The 21,471-nt window shown below is 49.9% G+C and overlaps 1 protein-coding gene across 1 annotated transcript in view; it reads left to right on the forward strand.

The window, feature by feature from the left end:
* Nucleotides 1–1,222: 1,222 nt before the first annotated feature.
* The window catches only part of LOC119821358, a 60,861-nt gene continuing 40,612 nt past the window's right edge, over nt 1,223–21,471 (forward strand). Inside the window, exons 1-3 of the mRNA XM_038340338.1 lie at nt 1,223–1,268; nt 3,861–3,961; nt 16,277–16,390. Coding sequence (XP_038196266.1) covers nt 3,878–3,961; nt 16,277–16,390 — 198 coding nt within the window. The 5' untranslated portion in view covers nt 1,223–1,268; nt 3,861–3,877. The remainder of the gene's footprint in view (nt 1,269–3,860; nt 3,962–16,276; nt 16,391–21,471) is intronic.

The following is a 21,471-nucleotide window of genomic DNA, read 5'->3' on the forward strand; positions in this document are numbered from 1 at the left end:
CCCGTCTCTGCGGGCACCCACACATAGAGACACATAAATAACAGAGCCAAGAAAGCACTAGGCCTGCTCATATTGTGGAGATTTCCTAGCTAGTCCTCCTGTCTCCTGCACTGGCTGCGCTAATCAGGGTTACTATTACCACCACGAAGAAACACTGCGACCCACAGCAGCTCGGAGAGCAAAGGGTTTGTTTGGCTTACGCTCCCACATCACTGTTCAGCATTGAAGGAAGTCAGGACAGGAACTCGAGCAGGGCAGGAATCTGGAGGCAGAAGCTGATGCAGACAGAGACCATGGTGGGGGGGGGGGGGGGGACTGCTTACTGGCTTGCTCCTCATGGCTTGCTCAGCCTACTTTAAACAACAACAACAAATCTGTTTGTTTGTTTATGTATTTATTTGATGTATACAAGTGCTCTATCTACATGTTTGACTCTATACCAGAACAGAGCATCAGATCCCACTATAGATGGTTATGACCCACCATGTGGTTGCTGGTAATCAAACTCAGGATCTCTGGAAGAGCAGCCAGTGCTCCTAACCACGGAGCCATCTCTCCAGCCTGTTCAGCCTGCTTTTTATAGAACCCGGGACCAATAGCCCAGCAATGGCCTCACCCAGAATGGGCTGGGCTTTCTCCCTTCGATCAACAACTAAGAAAATACCCCACAGGCTTGTCTACTTACAGTCTGATCTGTGGGGACATTTTCTCGTCTGAGGTTTCCTCCTCTCAGGTGACTCTAGTTAGTGCCCAATGGACACAAAGCTAGCCTGCACAGCAGCTTCTCCAGACCTAGTCTGACGGCGCTCACAGAGATTCTCAGGGGTATGTAGCAAGCCACCCAGGCAGTCTGTGTGCTCTGTGGTGAGGGTTGGTGCTTTTGAGGGTGAGGGGAGGGATGAGGAGGAACTGGGGTGGCAGCATAGGGTAACAGAAGGAGCAGTGGGGTACACTGTTTTCCTACCCAGTGACTGTCAGTCAGGCTGAAGAGCTGGATGCCTCCCTACTGCAGGAGCCCTTCAGGGCTTATGTGCCTGTGGGGGAGGCGGCAAATAGTAAATAATGTGGAAATGGTTTAAGGTTAGATGACATGGGCAGTGAGGGGAGAAAAAGAGGATCAAGTTCCATTAGGGTCAGGGGAGGGCGGGGCAGGATTAAATTAGGAACTTTAACCAGTAGCTGACCAAACACCAGGGGAGACTGGCCAGGCAGAGGACAAGGGGTCAGAGGGCCTGAGCCGCAAGCCAGTCTGTAAGAGAGCCTGGGAGGTAAGAGGAGGTGAATCAGAGTCCTGCAGGACCTGGCCTGTCAGAAGACAAAGAAGAAAGTCAGGGGGTCACTTGTCCTTGCTGGGGTGTGCACCCTGTTAGAAGGCAGAGCCAGAGGATCAGGGTGTGACTCCAGTGGTCAGCACCAAGCCAGCATAGGCCTGTCCAGCAGAGTAGCCCAGAGGGCAGGCAGAACACAGAGTCTCCTGCACTCGTTACCAGGGCCACCTTGTTGTGACAACAGAGTGGCCCAGAGCTGGTGGTAAGTCTGCCTAGACCTGACTGTGGAAACCTGAAAGGTCACAGCCTGATTGGGTGGGCACAGCTGGTGCCCTGGAGGAGAGATGGTGGAGGGCAGTGGAGGAGGGAGGGGAGGAAGTAACTGGGTACCTGGACACCGGCTGTGTGGACCCAGAAAGGACCTCTGGCCTGAGGATGGCAGGTGAGGGCAGATACAGTGTAGCCCTGACTTAGTGAGATGTAAGTGGTTCAGTACCTGATGGAAGAGGCGTCTCTTGCAAGATTAAATCTAGCTGCTCATGGCAGATTATTGTTCCCCTCTAATTTTCATGAAGATTCGATTAAAGAAAAGTCAGGGGCTGGAGTTGTAGCCCTGTTGGCAGAGTAGCGTCCTTAACAGGCACAAAGTCCTTGATTTGATCCCCAGGACAACATAAACTGTGTGATGTCCCACATGTCCTCCCAGCACTGGGAAGGGGAGGCAGGAGAATCAGGAGTTTGTTGGACCCTAGAGTCCAATCACCGAGGGGGAGTCGCCCCCCCCCCCCGAGACCGTCTGTCACCACCACAGCTGATGTAAAAGCATGAGGATTTTATTAATTCTGTCATGACAGGGTCTTCCAGCATTAGGGAGACTAGAAGACCCCGAATGTCTGGTACAGGCTATTTTTAAAGGGAAAAAAACACAGAAGGAAGGGGTATCTGGGGGGTGTTCTTTAACTATTATGATTGGCTTATTCAAAGGGGCTATTGCCAATAATTGGCTGGAGAGTGGTTGCCGGATCAGATGAGGTAAGGGAAAACATCTGAGGGTCATTCTGACCCTTTCCCAGGGCCTAAGTCAAAACATCAGTCACTGAGTTATCTTGCCCCTATTCAATAACTGAGTTCTATTTGGAGAACATTTATAAGGACTCAGGGAGATGATGGAACATTCCCAACATTTCAGTACATGTGTGGGCAATTGTTAGGTCCTTGGTTCCCGGGGGTGGGGGGAGAAAGAGGGGAGTATTACTGCTGAGACTGAGAGTTGTCAGAAATGGCTTCAGAATTGTCTTAAAGTCTTACAGAATTTAAGGTCAGTCTAAGCTATAAAACAAATTAGAGGCCAGCCTGGGCTATATAAAATTCTACCAGAAATATTTTTATTACATTTCCTAAGTACTCCTGGTAATTATGTGAACTCCCACCCCCATTATAATGACAATAAAGAGCAACAATGTCAAACCACTTCCCTTTCTTCCCATCAGTGTTCTTTGTGAGGCACTGATACCCCATGCTCAGTCCTGGCTGGTTAGAAATCAACCAGCCAGGGCTGCAGGCAGTGCACCTGGATCCAGGAGGATGGCAAGGGCTGCAGGCGGTGCTCCTGGTTCTGAAAGGACAGCCAGGGCTGCAGGCAGTGTACCTGGCTCCAGGAGGATGGCCAGGACTGCAGGCAGTGCACCTGGCTCCAGGAGGATGGCCAGGACTGCAGGCAGTGCACCTGGCTCCAGGAGGATGGCCAGGACTGCAGGCAGTGCACCTGGCTCCGGAAGGCCAGATTGCAGGCAGTGCACCTGGCTCTGGAAGGACAGCCAGGGATGCAGACAGTGTATCTGGCTCTGGGAGGACAGCCAGGACTGGAGGCTGTGCACCTGGCTCTGGGAGGACAGCCAGGGCTGCAGGCTGTGCACCTGGCTCTGGGAGGACGGCCAGGACTGGAGGCTGTGCACCTGGCTCCGGGAGGACAGCCAGGGCCTGTCACCAGCTCTTCAGAGTCCTAGTCCATGTTCTTTCTTCCTCTTCCTCCTCCTCCCCATCCTATCATGCCGATGTTGGAGGAGAACTCTATGTTTGGAGTATAAGGGAGGGGTCAGAGAGTTCCAGAGAAAATTCAGTTCCCAATAAATCCAAAGAAAGATGCCTTCTGCCTTTATCATAGTTGAAGAATCCCTAAACAGTACTGAGGTAGCTGAGGCTCATGTGGGGTCTGCACAGGAGCCACCTCTTCCTGTTCTAGATTGGGGGCCCTAGGATGACAGATCCTTCAGCTATTGACTCAAGGAGTCAAAATTGAAGGAGGGTCTTCAATTCCATTGGCTAATGAGGCTGGCAGGATCTACAGGGAGAGAGTGACCCTAAGGCATTGTGTTCATCTGGGAAGAACTTTGTAGTCAGGAGGCCTTAGGGATCAAAAACTAAAAGCCACAAGGCCATGGCTGAGGTGCTTGAGACCCGGGGTTGTTGCTCTGAGAGTCCTCCCCTTTGCCTGTGAGTCATTCTCCTCAGCCCGCTGACTTCATTCCCTCCCACAGCCACAGGCCTGTCTTCAGGCCTGCCCTGAGCTGAGTGCGTCCTCTGTCTTCACAGGTGTAGCACCTCAGAACATGGCCACGGACCCCTACGCTTACCACAAGGGCTTAGATCTGCCTCTCCTGACCAGCCACCGAGCACAAAGCCCTCACCAGCAGGTAATTGCTTTGGGGAGAGGCCACGGAGGATTTCAGAAACTGCAATAAGCTGGAAGGGACAGGTTGCCCGTGACCGAAGCCTGTATGGAGCGCATTCTACATACATGTCGCTCTTGGTCACAGAGGTGAAATGCACACATCAACGTCAAAACAGCTAAAACTCCTTACAGTTGAATATTTCATGTGTGTGTGTGTGTGTAAAACACCAGACCTAACTCCATGGCACCTACAAAGGTCCCAGCAAAACTGAGAAGTCCAGTTCTGTTCTGGTCATGGTCAGAGTGTGGCTTGGTGGCTCCCCTAGAGGAAAGCCCATGTGGCACCTACATTTCGGGTCTCTCATTCTTAGAACTCTTGTTCCCACATTGCTCTCTCCAGGGTTCCTTGTTAGGTGGCTGCTGAGCACCTAGGGCCCAGAACACCCATCAGTAGGTCATGTGACCACATTGTCCCTCTATTTGGGAGTATTCTCATCTGAGAGTGCACAGACCCAGAGTCTGTGGCACCTGTGGCCCTGTGGAGAGGAGCTGTAACCTGAACTCAGTCCTGGTGAATCAGTCTTCATGGAGACACCCAGACTCAGGAAAGGGGCTTTGTGAGAAGACAGCTGATCTGTCTTTAAGACCGGAGGCTTTGCTCCGCCAGTCATGTGTTTGGAGGCATTTGGGGTTCTGTGAATCCTGGGAGGGTGGGGTTGAGTTGGGGACATTTCCCTTTCACCTCATTTCTAATAAAGTCCTAGAGGGGCGTGGCTTGACTCCCTTGTCAGTCTGGTCCCTACACGGACACCCAGCAGGTGAGATGCTGAGGCCGCCTTGCCTAGGTGGTAGACTGAAGCGCAGGAGATATGCTACAGCTGAGGATGTGTGTTGTGTGTATCACGTGTGGTTTGTATGTGTTCAGAGCATTCTCTGGAGGGGTGCTGCCTGCCACTGCCCCCACCCCTGGCCATGATGTGTGCAGCTGGGAAAAGGGTACAGAGAACAAGCAGGACACAGGGACACCAAGCTCTCACACCACACCCCAGCACATCCTTGCAAGGGAGTCACCCCAGGAGCCGTGGAGTCCCCTCAGGGAAGAGCCTGTCTGTGCTATTCAAGAAGGGAATCTAAGAGGACTGGAGAGAAGGCTCAGCAGCTAAAAGCACTGTCCACTCTTCCAGAGGACCTGGGTTTGATCCTGTCGCCTACATGGTGGCTCACAACCATCTATAACTCCAGTCTTCCTCATCTAGCCTCCCCAGGTACGGGGCATGCAGGTCGTTTACAAAGATACACAATAGACAAACACTCATACACAAAAATATTTAAGTTTAAGAAGAAGAGACCCGGGGAGGTGGCAAAAGGGCAACCGGCATATGCTCATGGTTGCTGATGTCTGCCGTGTGCGTCACTGGGGGAAACCTCACTGAAAGGCACGCTGTTGTCCCATGCCTCCGGGCACCCAGTCCTCATCCACCCTGCACGGACAGCCCAGTTCCTAGGTAGGTTGTGCCTTCCACTTCAGGAGAGGCCCTGGGCTGCCTTTGGAGGGCACTGCGGTTGAGTGCAGGACTGTGTGCAGGCTAGCGCTCTTCCACTGAGTTTATCCCCAGCTCAGCTAAGTCTTTTATATGCTATTTCACATGGTATTTATATGACAAAAAATACTTTTATTTTAAACCACATTTTAAATTTAGGTGGAACAAGAGACTTATAAAACACGTGTATGTCAGCTTTCCCTAGTATTAGCTGTAGCAGACAGTTTCTCTATTCTGTTTTCTATGAACATTCCCAGCTGCCTCAAGCTAGGTTAGCTTTTCAGTATGAGTGTGTGTGTGTGTGTGTGTGTGTGTGTGTGTGTGTGTGTGTGAGAGAGAGAGAGAGAGAGAGAGAGAGAGAGAGAGAGAGAGCGCCTGATTCTTTCACTTTCTTACCTTTAAGAAGAGGAAAACCCACTCTTCTGTTTGATTTTTAGGTTTAACTGTGTGTCAGTGTGTGGGTTGGTGCACATGGGTGCAGTGCCTGAGGAGGCCAGAAGAGGGCATCAGATCCCCTGGAGCTGGAGTTACAAGTGAATGGGAACAGAACTTGGATCCTTTTTCTGATCAATGGAAAGAAAGAAGTTAATTACTTGAAGATGTCTACTCTGAAGACCAGGTGTTTCAGGAAGGCATATTTAGAAATCAGCCTCTGGGAGGCCATCAGACCAGAAGGGATCCTCCTGAGAGCAGGGCTCAGATCCTTGTAAGAGGAAGCTTCATCAATGTCCTCTCCTCCCTTTCTCCTCCATTCAAGGATGTGGCTGTGACCAGCACCACACACCTGTTGCTCATGCTGTTCTTGAATTCCAACTCTCAGAACTGTAACGAGGCAGACTTCTGTCCTTTGAGAACTAGCCAGAGTGTGTGACTCTGTTGCAGCCGTTATCCTGAGACTTCATCTTCCTTTTGGCATTTAACCCCACCCATCTCGTTTTTCCTTTGTAATTTTCCTGTTGAAATGATTAGTTTTCAAGCTGGATGTGGTGGTGCACACCTTTAATCCCAGTGCTTGAGGCAGAAGCAGTTGAATGTCTGAGTTTGAGGCCAGCCTGGTGTTCAGAGTGAGTTCCAGGACAGCCAGGGCTACCCAGAGAAACTCTGTTTTGAAAAACAAAACAAAAGTTTGTTTTCAACAGTGCCCCTTTGTTCCCTCTGGACCACAAACACTGAAGTTAATATGTGCAAGTGTGGGCTTGCCTGCTTTGGTTCCCGTTGCATGACCCAGGCTTCAGTGAGGCTCCCAGCTTCCATGCAGTCTCTGATCTGTTTGGGAACACACTCTGCTTGCTTAGGAAGAGATTACCACACAGTCATTGCTGATCCACCTGGCAGCACCTCTGAACATTCACATTTGCCTGGTGTGTACACTTGGATCCTTCTCTTTTCCTTCTTGATAAATTTATTCAGCAAACGGTGTTCTTTCTAGTGCCAACCACATGAAGCAATCCGGGCTATGCCAGTTCCACCGTTTGTCTATACATGGTACAGATAACTTCTGGATAAAACTTAAAGCAAAAAAATACCCACCAGTCAATGAGAAGGCTATTCTAATTGAAGGCTAGTGGATGTGGAATCCAGAGAGCTTGATTGGAGAAATGGCCAGAGTCATACAAATCCCCTACTGTACCACTGTGCACTGGGGATGGGTTGGAGATGATAAAGGCTAAGATAGAGGACAGTGGTGGACCTGGAGAGGAGGGGTGGGCAGCATGCATAAGCACTGGAGGACTGGTCAGGCTGATGGTGGTGCACCTGTTTAACCCCAGCACTCAGGATGCAGAGGCAGGTGGAGCTCTGAGTTTGAGGCCAGCCTGGTCTGCAGAGTAAGTTCCAGGACATCCAGAGCTACACAGTGAACCCTGTCTCAGGAAAACAAACAAACAAACAAACATACAAACAAGCAAAAGCCCTGGAGACAGGTGCCTGGAGGGGAGGGATAAAAGGGTCAGATGACCCTCATAGTGGAGGGGGGACATTTGGGGAAGATCCTGAGTTCACACTTGATTGGATTTCGGGAGGGGACAGAACCCCCGCTCCCCAGCAGTTATGCATCTGATTAAGATGGTATTCAGGGATTGACATGGGTGTGGAGTTGTGAGCACCCTGGAAAACAGAAGAGAAGGAGCACCAAGACCCAAGGGAGAGTGGAGAGGGAGCTCGGGGTTGGTAAAGCCTGAGATAACTTGCAGGAAGCAGGCTGAGGATGACACAGAGGAAGAGACAGAAAAGGTGGCACTCGCTGAGGCAGGAGGATTATCCCTGTGTAAGCAAAGATGATGTAAAATGAAAGGGAGGAAGCAATGTCCCAGTGTGGCACAAGAGAGCCGGTGGGCTTGGCATGCTGTGCCAACCGTGATGGCAGGAGCCGGTCCCATGGGTTGTTCGGTAGAATCTGGAGCACAGCGGGGCTCAGAGGGAACGGGAAATACTGAGAAAGTGAGGGGGAGGGCAGGTGAAAGTGGTGTGGAGCATGCAGAAGCAAAGAGGGACTTTTGTTGATTTTAAAAGTCTTTCTTGGCTGCCACGTCATACAGAAAATTGTGCACCCCAGGCCTGGAGTGTGACACACTTTAATGGGAGTGTGCCCCTGTGCTGAAGCAGTGAGCACACCTCCTCCCCATCCTCAGGTCCCTCTAGGTCCCTTCCTGCTTCTTTTATTCCCACACTAGAGCAGCCTCCATGTGGCTTTTTTTCTCACTGTAGATTGATTTGCATTGTCTCAAGTTCTCTATATGAAAAACCCTCCCATTTGTATGCCCTGCTGATGTAGGTGTGTCTTCTATTTATCTGATGATTTCATTGCTTAATTAATAAAGAAACTGCTTGGCCTGATAGGTCAGAACATAGGTGGGTGGAGTAGACAGAACAGGATGCTGGGAGTGAGGCAGATGCCTCGGGCAATCGCCAGGCCTCTGCTCTCTGGGACAGACGCGATGGAGCCAGCTGCCAGGTCAGACATGCTGAATCTTTTCCGGTAAAACACCACTTCGTGGTGCTGCACAGATTATTAAATATGGGTTAAAGCAAGATGTGAGAATTATCCAATAAGAGGCTGAAACTAATGGTCCAGGCAGTGTTTCAATGAATACAGTTTGTGTGTTGTTATTTCGGGTTTTAAGCTAGCCAGTGGCCGGGAGCCGAGTGGTGGGATGCAGCCCGCCTCTCCTATCACTACACCCTGCCACCTTGGTCTCAGAGAGCTGATGTCATCAGAGTGTGTGGTGTCCGGCTTCATCTCTGAACTGAGGTTTGGTTGTCAGGTCACATCATGACATATGTGTGGATTGTTTCCAGTCAGGGCTGTTCAAATGGAGTGAGTGTGCTCACTGGTCCAGGCTCTGTGCACGTGGGAAACCCCTTGGACAAGTCCCTTGAGTGAAAGAGGGATCTCACAGCAAATCAACTATTAAGGAGACTGTGGTATGATCACATGGATGAGTGGTCACACACACGGCATTTCTGCTAGCAAGTGAAAGGTAGACCGTGGCCTTCTAGCTGACACTAGTGCCGCAGTTTGGTCTTTGCTGTTTCTGTTCTCACTATGAAGCCTAGCTGCCTGGAACTTATTATGTAGAGCAAGCTGCCCTTGAACACACAAAGATCTGCCTGCCTCTGTTTCCTGAGTGCTGGCATTAAAGGCGTATGCCACCACACCCAGCAGTCTTAGCTCTCTCTCTCTCTCTCTCTCTCTCTCTCTCTCTCTCTCTCTCTGTGTGTGTGTGTATGAGCGGCTTCCCTACATGTATGTCCACCATGTGCATGCAGTGTGTTTGGAGACCAGAAGAGGGCGTCCAAACCCCTGAAACTGGAGTTGTAGACTGTTACATGCAGCCATGTAGGTGTTGGAGATTGAACGTAGGTCCTTTGTAAGAGCAGCAGGTGCACTGCACTGCTGAGCCATTCTTCCAGCCCAGTTTTAGCTCTTCTTAAAGTTCTGTGGCGGAATCTTGCTGTTATCTTCCTTTTCCGTTTATGAATACAAACTGCTGGCTAGCATTTGTATTTAATACCCGTTTATCTTCTCAATAACAGCTAATTTTGCTGTGTGTGTGTGTGTGTGTGTGTGTATTCTCCAACATTCTTCATTCAACTTGTTTTTGCTGTTATTTTGAAAGTCATCTTCTCATTGGCCTGATGCTTGCTGAGGAGGCCAGGTTGGCTGACCAGTGCTCTTCCGGGATCTGCCTGTCCCTGCCTTCCCAGTTGCAGGATTACAGTCCATACCCCTGCATCTAGTTGTTGTAACGTGGGCTCTGGGGCTCAAACTCAGGTCCTGGTGCTTGTGCTGCGAGCCCTTTGCCCTCTGTGCTATCTCCCGGCCCCTGACTGTACCACTTCAAAGCTGTTTTCTGATTGCTAGTCTGACTCCTGTCTTGAAGAGTCCCTAGCCTCCAGGGAAAGTGATGGAGCCCCACAGAAGGCAGTCTCGCTTTCTGGCAGTCACATATGGATAAAAGGGCCCCAGCAAGGAAAACCCACTGTGAGCTGGCAGATCAGACTCTCGGTGAGCTCCACGCAGAAGCCTTGAGCTTATCCCAGAGGAAGACACCTGCAAACTAGGAGACACTTTCCCAGTGAGCTCTACACAGAGAGTGCAAGTGCTGGACTCCAAACACTGTGGAATTAGCTCAGAATCCATGAACTTCACTTAGAAACCCTTCTCCTGCACAGGGAACTGGGCTAGACCTTGAGGGCACAGTGTCTGGGTGACTACTCCTTCTCTGTAATTTTAGCTCACGTGGTTTTTGTTTGTTTGTTTTCCAAGATAGGTTTTCTCTGTTTCCGCCCTGGCTGTCCTGTAACTCACTCTGTAGACCAGACTGGCCTCAAATTCAGAGGTCTGTCTGCCTCTGCCTCCTGAGTGCTGGGGATAAAAATGTGGATCACTGCTACCTGACTTAGCTCAGATTTTTTTTAAAGGCCCAGATTCACCCAGATAGCACTGACCTGGCGTCAGCCCTCGCTCTCCTCATGTCCTGATTCCTCCTCCCTCTAGAAACTTCTTGGTAGGATTTTAGCGAGCCCTGGATGCTCCTACTTCATCATTCTTCCATTCAGACACATGCACCAGGCATGGAAGGCAGCCAGTGAGGCTGCCAAACAGGCAGCTCGTTTCTCCAGCCTCCTCCCTTGTAGGGACCTGCTGCTCTGCCACCGTACACTTCTGCTGGAGCTGGCCTTGAACTCACAGAGACCTGCCTGCTCTGCCGCCTGAGTTTTGGGGTTAAAAGCCACCACGCCCATCAGTCCTAGCTATTCTTTTTTAAAAAGTATTTTTATGCGTATCAGTATTTTCCCTGCATGTATGTGTGCCATTCAGTGCACATGATGAGGTGACCACCCTGGATCAGCGTATCTCGGGCAGCCATCACATTTCTAGAGCCCCAGTTCCTTGCGTTCAGCCCACCCGAGCGGAGAAACAAGCTGCCACACTCAAAGACCCTGCAAGAGACGGATTCACTATTCAGTGGGAAGAAGGTGTAATGGACGCCGCACCCACGCACGGGCCTGGCGCCTGGCGCAGCGCTGCTGCGACCCTTGCTTTCCTTAGACATTTTCATTTGCTGCTTTTGCTTTAAGAGTCTGAGTTTCTCTCCGCGGCGACTGGATGCATCAGCATGCACATTCGTCATGGAGATGAAGCAGGGAACAGATGAAAGCCAGACCCGGCTCCAAAAGCCAGACCCTTTCGCTGTGCTAGTGTCCCCATCTGAATCCGGGGTGCTGGGTGGCCTTTGTTCTCCTTGCTGCCCTTGAGTCAAAGAAGAGCGGTCCTCTTCCTTTGTCCTGTTTCCCCATCACTGAGTCGCGGGGATCTGGTTTGAATCTACTGCTGGGCCCCGATCCAAGTTCCTGCTGTCCCCGAGGAAGCAGGATTGTGTCTGCCTTGCCTCCTCCTGGGTCTCTGGACCAGTCACTTTGATACAAGGGGAAAGAAGACCTACAGGTCGCTAGGCCCTTGTAGCCCTGCCCGGATCCTTTCTGCCCTGTGGAGGCGGTGGTGACAACCGCAGGTTTGCCGGGGCCCTGCCTGGCAGCCAGAATTCACAGCCAAAGGAAGCCGCATCATGAGATAATAGTGACTGGGCCACGGGCAGGGAAGACGTTGCTATGGCAACACAGCAGCAGGCCTCTCCTGGGAGGCTGCATCCTAGCACAGTACACTACAGATGACGTTGATAGTTGATACTGTGTTGGCTTCTGCAGGGCTGGCATACTCCTGCTCAGGGTCACCAGAGACACTGGATTCAAGAGAAAATGGGGCCAGACGTCTGGGGCCTGCTCCTTCCTTGGTATGGCTGTCCCCTCATCAGCTCACCGTCATGGTGCCACCTGACACAGGCTCTTTCTGCTCCCTGCCCCTGTGCTTGCTTTGTTTCCAAAGCTAATTAACACCAGGCTACACTAATGTGCTGTGGAGTCTGGGGGGCCCCCACCACCTGCTCTTCCACTCTTCCACTTCATCTTCCTGGTTTTCCTCCTTTCCCCCTAGCAGGATGCCATTCTGATCTTGTTGGTGACCACCCAACCCCCAGGACAAAATGTAAAAATGTATGTACATGGTGATCCTGTGTGTGTGTGTGTGTGTGTGAGAGAGAGAGAGAGAGAGAGAGAGAGAGAGAGAGAGAGAGAGCACGTGCATCTAAAGCAAAAGCTCAACGAGACAACACTTACCCTCACTGTGTAAATGCCGACCTTTCCATATTATACAGAATATAGCATATTATTTTCTCTTCTATTATATAAAATATTCTGCTGGCCATACCTACTTGATCACATGACTCCAGTGGTTTCATAGTTTGGGATAGCCTGTTCATGTTCCTGTGCCTGACGAGGGATGGCTCAGACCCTCTCCCCTTCTTCCCAACTCCAAAGGTGAGGGGGGTGCTAGCTGGTGTCATGTTTCTAGGAGCACCAAATGAGGCAGGTATGATGTCCTTTCTTCAGTCCCACAGCCACAGGCTCACAAGCTGCTTGCCTTCCTCAGTGTTGGGCCAACACCCCAGAGAGGAGCATTTTGTAGATCTTAATAACTCACTGAAAAGAGAACAACCTGACTGCAGTTGGCTAACACAGATCCATCATGTTCCCTCTCTCCCTCCCTTCCCCGTCGGGGTCCAACGTTCCAGGGCAGGGGCATGAGGGTTAGAAATGTTAGACAGGAAAAATAAAACAGAGCCACAAAAAAATAGACAGATGTTGGGAGCAGTAGATCCCTGGCCCTTGACTTTCTTTGCCTGCGCTGATGAAGCCTGAAGCTGAAAGATCCTGAGAACTGGGTGTGTCTAAGGATCCCTATATAAGCTTCCCCCAGCACAAAAAACTGGGCATTAGCGTTCTTGTATCAAGGATGACTTGTGTCCACGTCTCTGTTTCTCTGTCTGTCTCTGTCTATGTGTTTTTAAGTCTCAAGCCTGGTTCCCGGCTCGCTTACCATCTTGTAGCGGCATGGGCACCACAGGACATGAACAGAACCTTCCAGAGCTTTGCAGACAGAGACACAGGATAGCTTTAGGAGGGACTCCAGCCAATACTGAAGGAAGCCTTGAGTTTATTTTTCCACCGTCCTTTTATACCCCCAACCAGAAGGGGAGGGCGAAAGATTTCTTTACCAGTGATACAAGAACAAGCAGCGTGACTTTCTCCCAACATCACAGAGACACCTGGTAACCACCTAAGTAAGATTCTTGCCTTACAGCCTTGAGGAGCCACACCTTTGATGGAGGCATCTCTTTGTTTAGGCGAGGCGTCCTGGGTCAAGCATCCTGTTGTGTTAGCCTTGGCGCAACGGTGAGCTAGAACCCTCTGACCTTTAGTCAGGATAAAAGTGGGATCACTTCCGTGGGTCACCACACATTCTCCCCCCCTTTCTCTCCTCGCCTCTTTGTTAGAGGAGAAATGGGTGCCCAGAAATGGGCTCGTGCCTGCAAAGCAGGGACTCTACCACAGCCTGGCATGAAGGTCTTGGAAGAGATTAAGGATAAAGAGTGTGGGGAAAGAATTCGGACATAGTTACTTCTGACTCTTAAGTTAAATCCTGTTTGAGGCCAGGACACTAAGTCAACCCTTGAGTCCCACTAAGACATCAGACTTTATCACCAAGATTGAGTGAGAGCTGCATACAGTGGTGCACACTCAGAATCCCGGCATTCAGTTCAGGGGACTTGTTTCAAGTTCAAGGACTACACAGTAAAATCCTGTCCCAAACAAACAAACAAAGGACAAAGATTCAGGGGTGACCGAGGCGAATCAAGAAGTTCACACAAAAGTTAGGGAAAGTTAAAGAAACTACATTCTAGAGAGAATGACAAAATTTGATTTTGAGTTTGACTGTGAACTTGTCATTGGTATGAGTGAGGGGTTGGAGTGAGGGCACAGTTGGCATGGCTACAGTCTTGACTCTGCCGCGAGTCACACCCTCAGGGACATGCAGTGCACAGACATGCATGCAGACAAAACACCCACATGCATAAAGTCTAGTATTTTTGGTTGTGAGCCTAATCTTTAATGACTAAGCTATCTCTCCAGCCCCAAATAAATGAACCTAAGGAAAAAAGAAACTTTAGTTGAATGTTTCTGCTATTGTTTACTCAGGGTTTCTATTGCTGCCATGAAACACGGTGCCAAAAAGCAGCTTGGGGAGGGAAGGGTTTTCTCGGCTTATCCTTCCATATCGCCGTTCATCGTTGAAGAAAGTCAGGGAGGAACCCAAACAGGGCAGGAACTGGAGGTCTGTTTTCTTATAGAACCCAGCACCACCAACCCAGGGATGGCACCACCCACAATGCAACGGGTCTTCCTACATCAATCATTAATTAAGAAAATGCTTTATAGCTGGATCTTATAGAGGCATGTTCTCAACTGAAGTTCCCTCCTTCTAGATAAGTCCAGCCATGTCTGGCTAACAGGAGACACGCCAACGCACTTCCCCTTCCCGCACAATGCCTCAGCCTTTGTCGCTATGCAGGCGCCTGTCTTCCGTGTAGCATTTTGGAGTTACAGAAGAGTTCTGACTTTGCTTATCTTAGTTTCCCAGTGATTCTGAGAGAGGTAATGTCTTAAGGTTTCATTGCTATGACAGTACCCAAGGGGATAAGACAGCACAGATTTATTTGGGACTGCGGCTTCACGGTGAAGTTCAGTATATGGTCAGCTGCACCCATGCTGAGTCAGAGAGAGGGCAGAAGGGCACGGAGGATGGAGGCCTCTCCCCTCAGCTGCTACCATGCTGCCCGTTGCTCCCCGGCCACTCCCTTTGCCGTTGGCCCATGCCCCACGGCATCCTCACCTGGTTATCCTCACCCTACTGTGTAAAGCCCAGTTTCCTCTCACGAGGGCAGAGGCTTAGATCAGGGCTCACTCTGTGAACTCGCTTAGCTCAGTCACCTCTCCCAAGGCCTCCAAATGTGTCATATTCTGAGGTGCTGAGTAAGGTGGGGGCTTTAACTTGTGACTGTTGGGGACCATGACTGAGCCTGGAACTCCTCTGGAGCCCGAGAGTGGATGAGGCTGCAGGTGTTTGAGAAAGGGAGCAGGGTGACTGCTGACAAACACAGTTTTTCCTGGGGCGATGAAAACGTTCAGAACTTGACTACCGTGACCACTGCACAGCTTTGCAAAGCCCCACTGAGGCCCAGTGAATCATAGGCTTTAAAAGGGTGAGTTTTGAGTATAGGAAGTAAATGTCTCAACTTAAAAACTATTTTCAACTATTTTATGTGCACTGGTGTTTTGCCTGAATATAAGTCTGTGTGAGGGTGTCAGATCCTGGAGTTACAGACGGTTGTAAGCTGTGGGTGCTGGAAATTGAACCCGGGTCCTCTGAAAGGGCAGCCAGTTCTTAACCACTGAGCCATCTCTACAGACGCTAAAAACTATTTTTAATTATGTGTATACATGTAACTCTGTGTGTGGTATATTCATGTGCATGCAGACAGAAGTCAGAAGGCATCGGATAACTCTGGAGCTGGAGTTACAGGTGGTTGTCAGCTGCCCACCATGGGTAATGGGTCCTCTGAATGAGCACACACTCTCAACCTCTGAGCCATCAATCCAGCTCCTACTCCAGCTTGTTCTATCTGAGAACATCCTGCAAGGTCATGTGATATAGGGGTCATGTGATATAGGTGGTTGTGGGAAAAGAGAAGGAGGGGTAAGGGTGAAATCATGAAGACTGTCTTTCCCGGGCCCTGTGATAGCTGTCTGTGATGGCTGCTGGTCTCCTACAGAAGCCCCAACTAAGAATGCTCTGCCTACATCGCCAGTGTCTTTGACAAACCACCTGCCAGGACTTCTTTCCACCATCAGGCAGCCCTTAGTCCCGTTGCTGGGCTACAAAAATCAGAGCATTGCTTGCTGCTAGGACCACAAAGCCAAGAAACAGAAGGAGCATGCTTAGAAGGAGGGGGCTGGGCTGGAGGCATCAGCCAGAGCCAGGCGGCTTCTGTTGCTGTTGTGCTTAGAAAAGCAATTCCCTTTCCAGCGGCATTCGGGAGGCTCAGAGTTGTCTTGCCTGCTTCCTCACCTTCTTTAACAGCTCCTGTTGTGTGCCCACCTTGTGCCTGAGCCAGCATGGGAAGACGGCCAGTTTGCAGCTTCAAGGAGCCGCTGTTCCCATGTTCCTAACTGTTCCAGAATTGCTCGTGCATCTTTTTCTCTGGGGGCGCATGTAGGCACGGGCAAGCTAAGTGTCCAGCGCGCCACAGTATAAAAAAGTGTCTAGCTGTATGAAAAGAAGTTCTAATCCAAAATCTAATACGAATTCTTTTGTTATGGTTGTCCGTGTGACTCAGGGCGTCCCAGATCTTGAGAGACCATTCAGAAAAGCCAAAGGAAAGAAAAGCAGAGACAGTCGCGCCCAAACGGAGGACACAGGGAAGGCAGCGCAGCAGATCTCGCCGGATCAGGTAACCACTGCTTGTGATGTTGTGAACAAAGAGCGTCAGTATCGTCATTGACCTTCCTCTGTTTAATGTCTCTGTTCATATTCCGGCTGAGTAACCACGAGCGGCAGGACAGAGCGCTGTGCAATAGGAGCACCAGCGAGGAGCTCTAGAGGATTAGAACTGCGAGAACATAAAACTATAACAAAGTTTTGTTTTGTTTTAAGTCACTCCCATTCCGTCATCCAGGGTCGCGTGGTGAATGAAAATCACCCAACAGAACAAAGGCTCCTTGTTCTATGGCGCCCTCTGGTGGAGCACAGAGAAAGTAGCGTAATCTGAAGTGAGAGAAAACACTTAATTCCAACCAGGACCCAAAAGCTTCCCTCACCTCCACTCCAACAACCTTGACACGAAGGATAAAAGACGAAAATCTTCCTGTGTCCTGTGAATCCACCCTCCAGTTTCAAAATCCAGAAACTTGAGATCTGGATGAGAGAGATTTTGTCTACCCCAGGTGCACACCAAGGCCAGGGTTCTGAGTAGGAGGACCCTTCCCACACCTCAGGATCCCGGCTAATGAGGGAGAGCTGGCCAGTCAGGCAGTTTGGGAAGACTTGGTAGAAGGAAGTTAGTTTCTTTGAAGGAGGCTGGCGGCCACTGAGGTGAGGGGGCATTGAGGATACAGTGTAACATTAGTGGAGGCTGCTGGAGATGTCGGGCAGCAACCTGGCTGGAGGACACAGGGATACCCCTAGGCATGTGGGGTTGAGGAGTCGCTCCATTGGGGCCCCGGGAAGTACTGCTCCCTCCTCCGCTGGGCTGGTGATATACCCGTGAAGCAGTACTTCCTGGGCGCAGGCTCTGAGCTCCTTTGGTTGAAACACTTGGGGACCCTTGTGTCGGTGTAGCCCGAAGAATGAGGCTGGCAAAGACAGAAAGAAATGGAGACCTCGAGCCAACCCAGGAGCCTTAAGAGCTGTGCTGGTGTTACTGACAGGGGAAGATCTCACACAGGAAGGAAATCTTTGACCCTCTTGTTACTTGAGACATTTGGAACCTCTGGGCACAGTCACGGGAGGTTCCAGTTTTCTGTATCTCACAGCTAACTAGATTTCTAATTAAGTATAATGAAGAAAACACCCCTTTGTTTTTTTGTTCACAGATTAAAGAATACTAATTTGATTTTTTTTTAAAAAAAAAAAGCCATAAAGCCTCCTAGTGTCAGTACTAGAAAGATTATAGATTTGGTCTCCAGAACCACATGCCCAGCTCACAGCTTCTGAAAACCCACACACATGAACACACACGAACACACATGAACACACATGAACACACACACAATGACCAAGAAGACATTTTTAAAAATTGCCAGACAGAAGCCAAGCTTCCATAGTGGATAGGGTGAACTATGCACGTGAGCTTCAAAATAAAGTAGCCCTCATTTTAAAAATTTACTCTTTAGGCTGTGAAGATAGCTCAGGGGGTAAAGCACGTCCTTTGCAAGTGTAAGAACGTGGGGTCTGGGGGCTGGAGAGATGACTCAGCGGTTAAGAGCACCGGCTGCTCTTCCAGAGAACCCAGGTTCGTTTCCCAGCACCCACATGGTAGCTCACACCTGTCTATACACTCATTCCACCTCTGGCCCCCACATATATGCATGCATACCATTGAATTGCATGCACGCAAATGTGCACACATGCATTTAATATTTAATAAAGAGGAACAGGGCTGGAGAGATAGCTCAGCGGTTAAAAGCACTTGCTGCTCTTCCAGAGGACTTGGGCTTGAGTTCCAGCACCCACATGGTGCCTCACAACCATTCTTAACACCAGTTCCAGGGGCTCTGACACCCTCTCTTTTTGTCTCTGCTACCACCAGCAATGCAGAAGGTACACAGATATACATGCAGGCAAAACATCTTTCCATGGGGTTCTTATTGCTGTGGTAAAATGCCATGGCCCAAACATCTCGGGGAGGGACGGGGTTCATTTCATCTTGCACTCCATCATGTAGGGAAGTTGCCACAATGATGACGGATTCTCATTGGCTAATAAACAAACTGCCTTGGCTTTTTGATAGGGCAAGATTTAGATAGGTGGAGTAGACAGAACAGGAAAAAGGAAGTGAGGTAGATGGCTCAGACAATTGCCCCGCCTCTCCTCTCTGGGACAGTCGCCATGACTCTCCTCAGGGAGCCAGATGCGATGAAGCCAGCCGCCAGGACAGACGTGCTGAATCTTTCCTGGTAAGACACCACTTTGTGGTGTTACACAGATTGTTAGATATGGGTTAGTCAAGATGTGAGTAAGAAGCTGAAAATAATGGGCCAGGCAGTGTTTAAAAGAATGCAATTTGTGTGTTGTTATTTCGGGTGTAAAGCTAGCCGTGCAGGAGCTGGGCGGCCAGGAGCTGGGCGGCGGGAAGCGGCCCAACAGCTCCTCACTACACCATAGGAAATCAAAGCTGGAACCTAGATGCAGAAACTAGAGCAAAAGTCACAGAGCGGGGCTGCTTAGGGCCTCGAGTCCCACGACTTGTTCACCCTTCCTTATAGTGCCCAGGACCACCAGCCCGGGGGTGGCACTGCCTCCAACACTCAGCAATCAAGAAAACGCACCTGAGTCTTGCCCACAGGCCAATCTGACGGGGACGTTTTTCTCAGTTAAGATTTCTTCCCCAAACAAGCCTAGCATGTGTCAAATTGACATAAAAGCCAGAACAACACTCATACACATAACACTTTTTAAAATGAAAGTATTGGAGGAGCAGCTTAAAGACCTGGCCCGGGGTGGTCAACTGTGTGCAGCTCGTCCCGTCTCACCCAGGAGGTCCCTCTGAGAGCTGCTCAGGCTGGGGACAGGACTGCAGTCTAAAGAGCCACAGAAATCAAACAACAGCCACGTGGAGCCCCCAGCCTAGCAACCTCACTTCTACAGTTGCTGTTGGCACAGGGACAAAATGACCTCGAGACAGTGTTGCTAATGACGGTATTCTCTGTAAGGGCACTCACGGACAGTCACTAAAGTGTCAGGCCTGGCAGGCTGGATGGTGAAACCGTGAGCAGAGATGAAGGTTTCTGTGCCTGGGTTGGGAGATCTCTAGAGCCTGGAGCGGCCACTCTAGGTGGCAGTGTGAGCCTGAGAGACTGGGGCCTAAATATGAGATGGAGTAAAGTTGCAATAACCAACTTTATTCAGAGCATCAGACAATTTATCCTCCAAGGGTGAAGAAGAGTCACCCGAGTAAAGGGTACAATCACCAGGACAGGCTGCATGCGGTAAAAACATGTTTTTACATAGTGACATCTAAACAGATGACAACACCCAGTTGTAATGAACTCACTCCTGTCTGCTACACCTGGGAGGGGAACAAAAACACATTCTAAGAATAACCTTGTGTTTTGAAAAAAATGAGGTCACAAGACTCTTGTCTTCTCAGAGCTTACACCTAAGCACTCATAATTATCCTCATAATTCTCTCCATTCTTGGACTGTGCTCGGACAGCCTTGTGTCAGGAGAGAGCAGGGTACAGCAGCCCAGACAATATCCGTGGAGAAACAGGAATGTATTCACGTGTCTTTGAGAGAGGACTCTGACTGGGGTGATCTGAGTGGGAAACCATATGTTTGAAGGCGTGGAGCCCAGGTGGTGGTGGCGTCTGAGGAGGCTGTGAGGGGCTCAGCCTTGCTGGAGAAAGCACATCACCCTAAAGCTGAAATTCGAGAGTGCATACCTTTGTCCTACTTCCGGTTTTCACTCTGACTTCTGCTATGAAGATGTGACCTCTCAACTTCTAGCTCTGGCCAGGATGCCTGCCATGTGTTGCTGTGCCTCCCCACCATGCTGGACTCTCCCTCTGGAACCATCAGCCCAAATGAACCCTTCATGATGTTTTCTCATGGCAACAGAAAAAGAAGCAGCAAAGAAGGAAATCGGGAACTCGTGAAGACAGGAACCTACAGGGAGCATGGTGGAGGAGAAGGAGCTCGACTAAAGGAAGGCACAGTATTTCCCAAGTATGGAAAGGAAAGAACTCTATAGCCAGATTCCCAAACCCAGTGGGAACGCCCTCCGGAAATGAGTGGGAAATTAAGATGGAAGGGAGATCGTGATTTCCTTTTTATAAGATTTATTTTTATTTTCTGTTTCTGGGTTTTGTGCCTGTGTGCATGTCTGTACACCACCTGCATGCCTGGTGCCCAAAGAGGAGGCAGGGGGATTTCTGTGAGTTTGAGGCCAGACTGGTCTACACAGTAAGTTCCAAGACAGCCTATCTTCAACCTCCTATGAAGACCCTGTCTCAACGCTCCCCTCCCCACAAAAAGAATTTTACATTGATGGTCAAGGCCTAAGTGTGTTTCCTCTAATGTTGGGAACGGAGCATAAACGCCCATTCTCATCATTCTTATTCAGTGGATCACTAACTCAACAAACAAAGCACAGAACCAAACGCCATAGAGACTGAAGAATAAAAATGTTTCCATCTGCAACTTGCAAACGAGATCCTTAGTTACAAACCCAGAAAAGGTGCACAGGATCTGTGTGCTGACAGTTACATGAGGCAGATGGGAGAAACCAAAGTCCGAGCAAATGGGGAGAGAAGCTGCTGGAACTGGAAGGATCGCCAAGTTCACAGGCAGAAGCTTACTTGCCAGGTCACAGTATTCAGTAAGAGTCAGGCATCTAAAAAGTTGTTTAATTGACAGCTCTGGCCTGGAAAATGAGATTGACAGCTTTATAAAGGGCTTGAGGGGGTGAGGCTGCTCTTCCCCCTCTGTTACTATGGATGCAGCTCCTGAGAGGGCACAACACCAAGAAACCATCTTGGAAGCAGAGGGCAGTTTTCCTAAGGCTTGCACCTTGACTTTGGGCCAAGGTGTAAGCAATACAAAGAAGTTTGTGCCCTGTCTGTGGAGATTCATTACAGCAGCACCACCAGGCCGAGACCAAAGCTGAGGTAGAGAAGGTGTCTGCTCTGCCTAGACAGGTGCCATGCCAGCCAGTCATTCTGTAGGTGGAATTAGAGAGTATTCCAAAATGTACAAGGCTAATGAGACCAAACCCTTTTTGAAGAGGAAGTCTAAGGCAGCAGGAGGTCGTCT

The sequence above is a fragment of the Arvicola amphibius genome, chromosome 8 (assembly GCF_903992535.2).
Source record: "Arvicola amphibius chromosome 8, mArvAmp1.2, whole genome shotgun sequence".
Taxonomy (NCBI): domain Eukaryota; kingdom Metazoa; phylum Chordata; class Mammalia; order Rodentia; family Cricetidae; genus Arvicola; species Arvicola amphibius.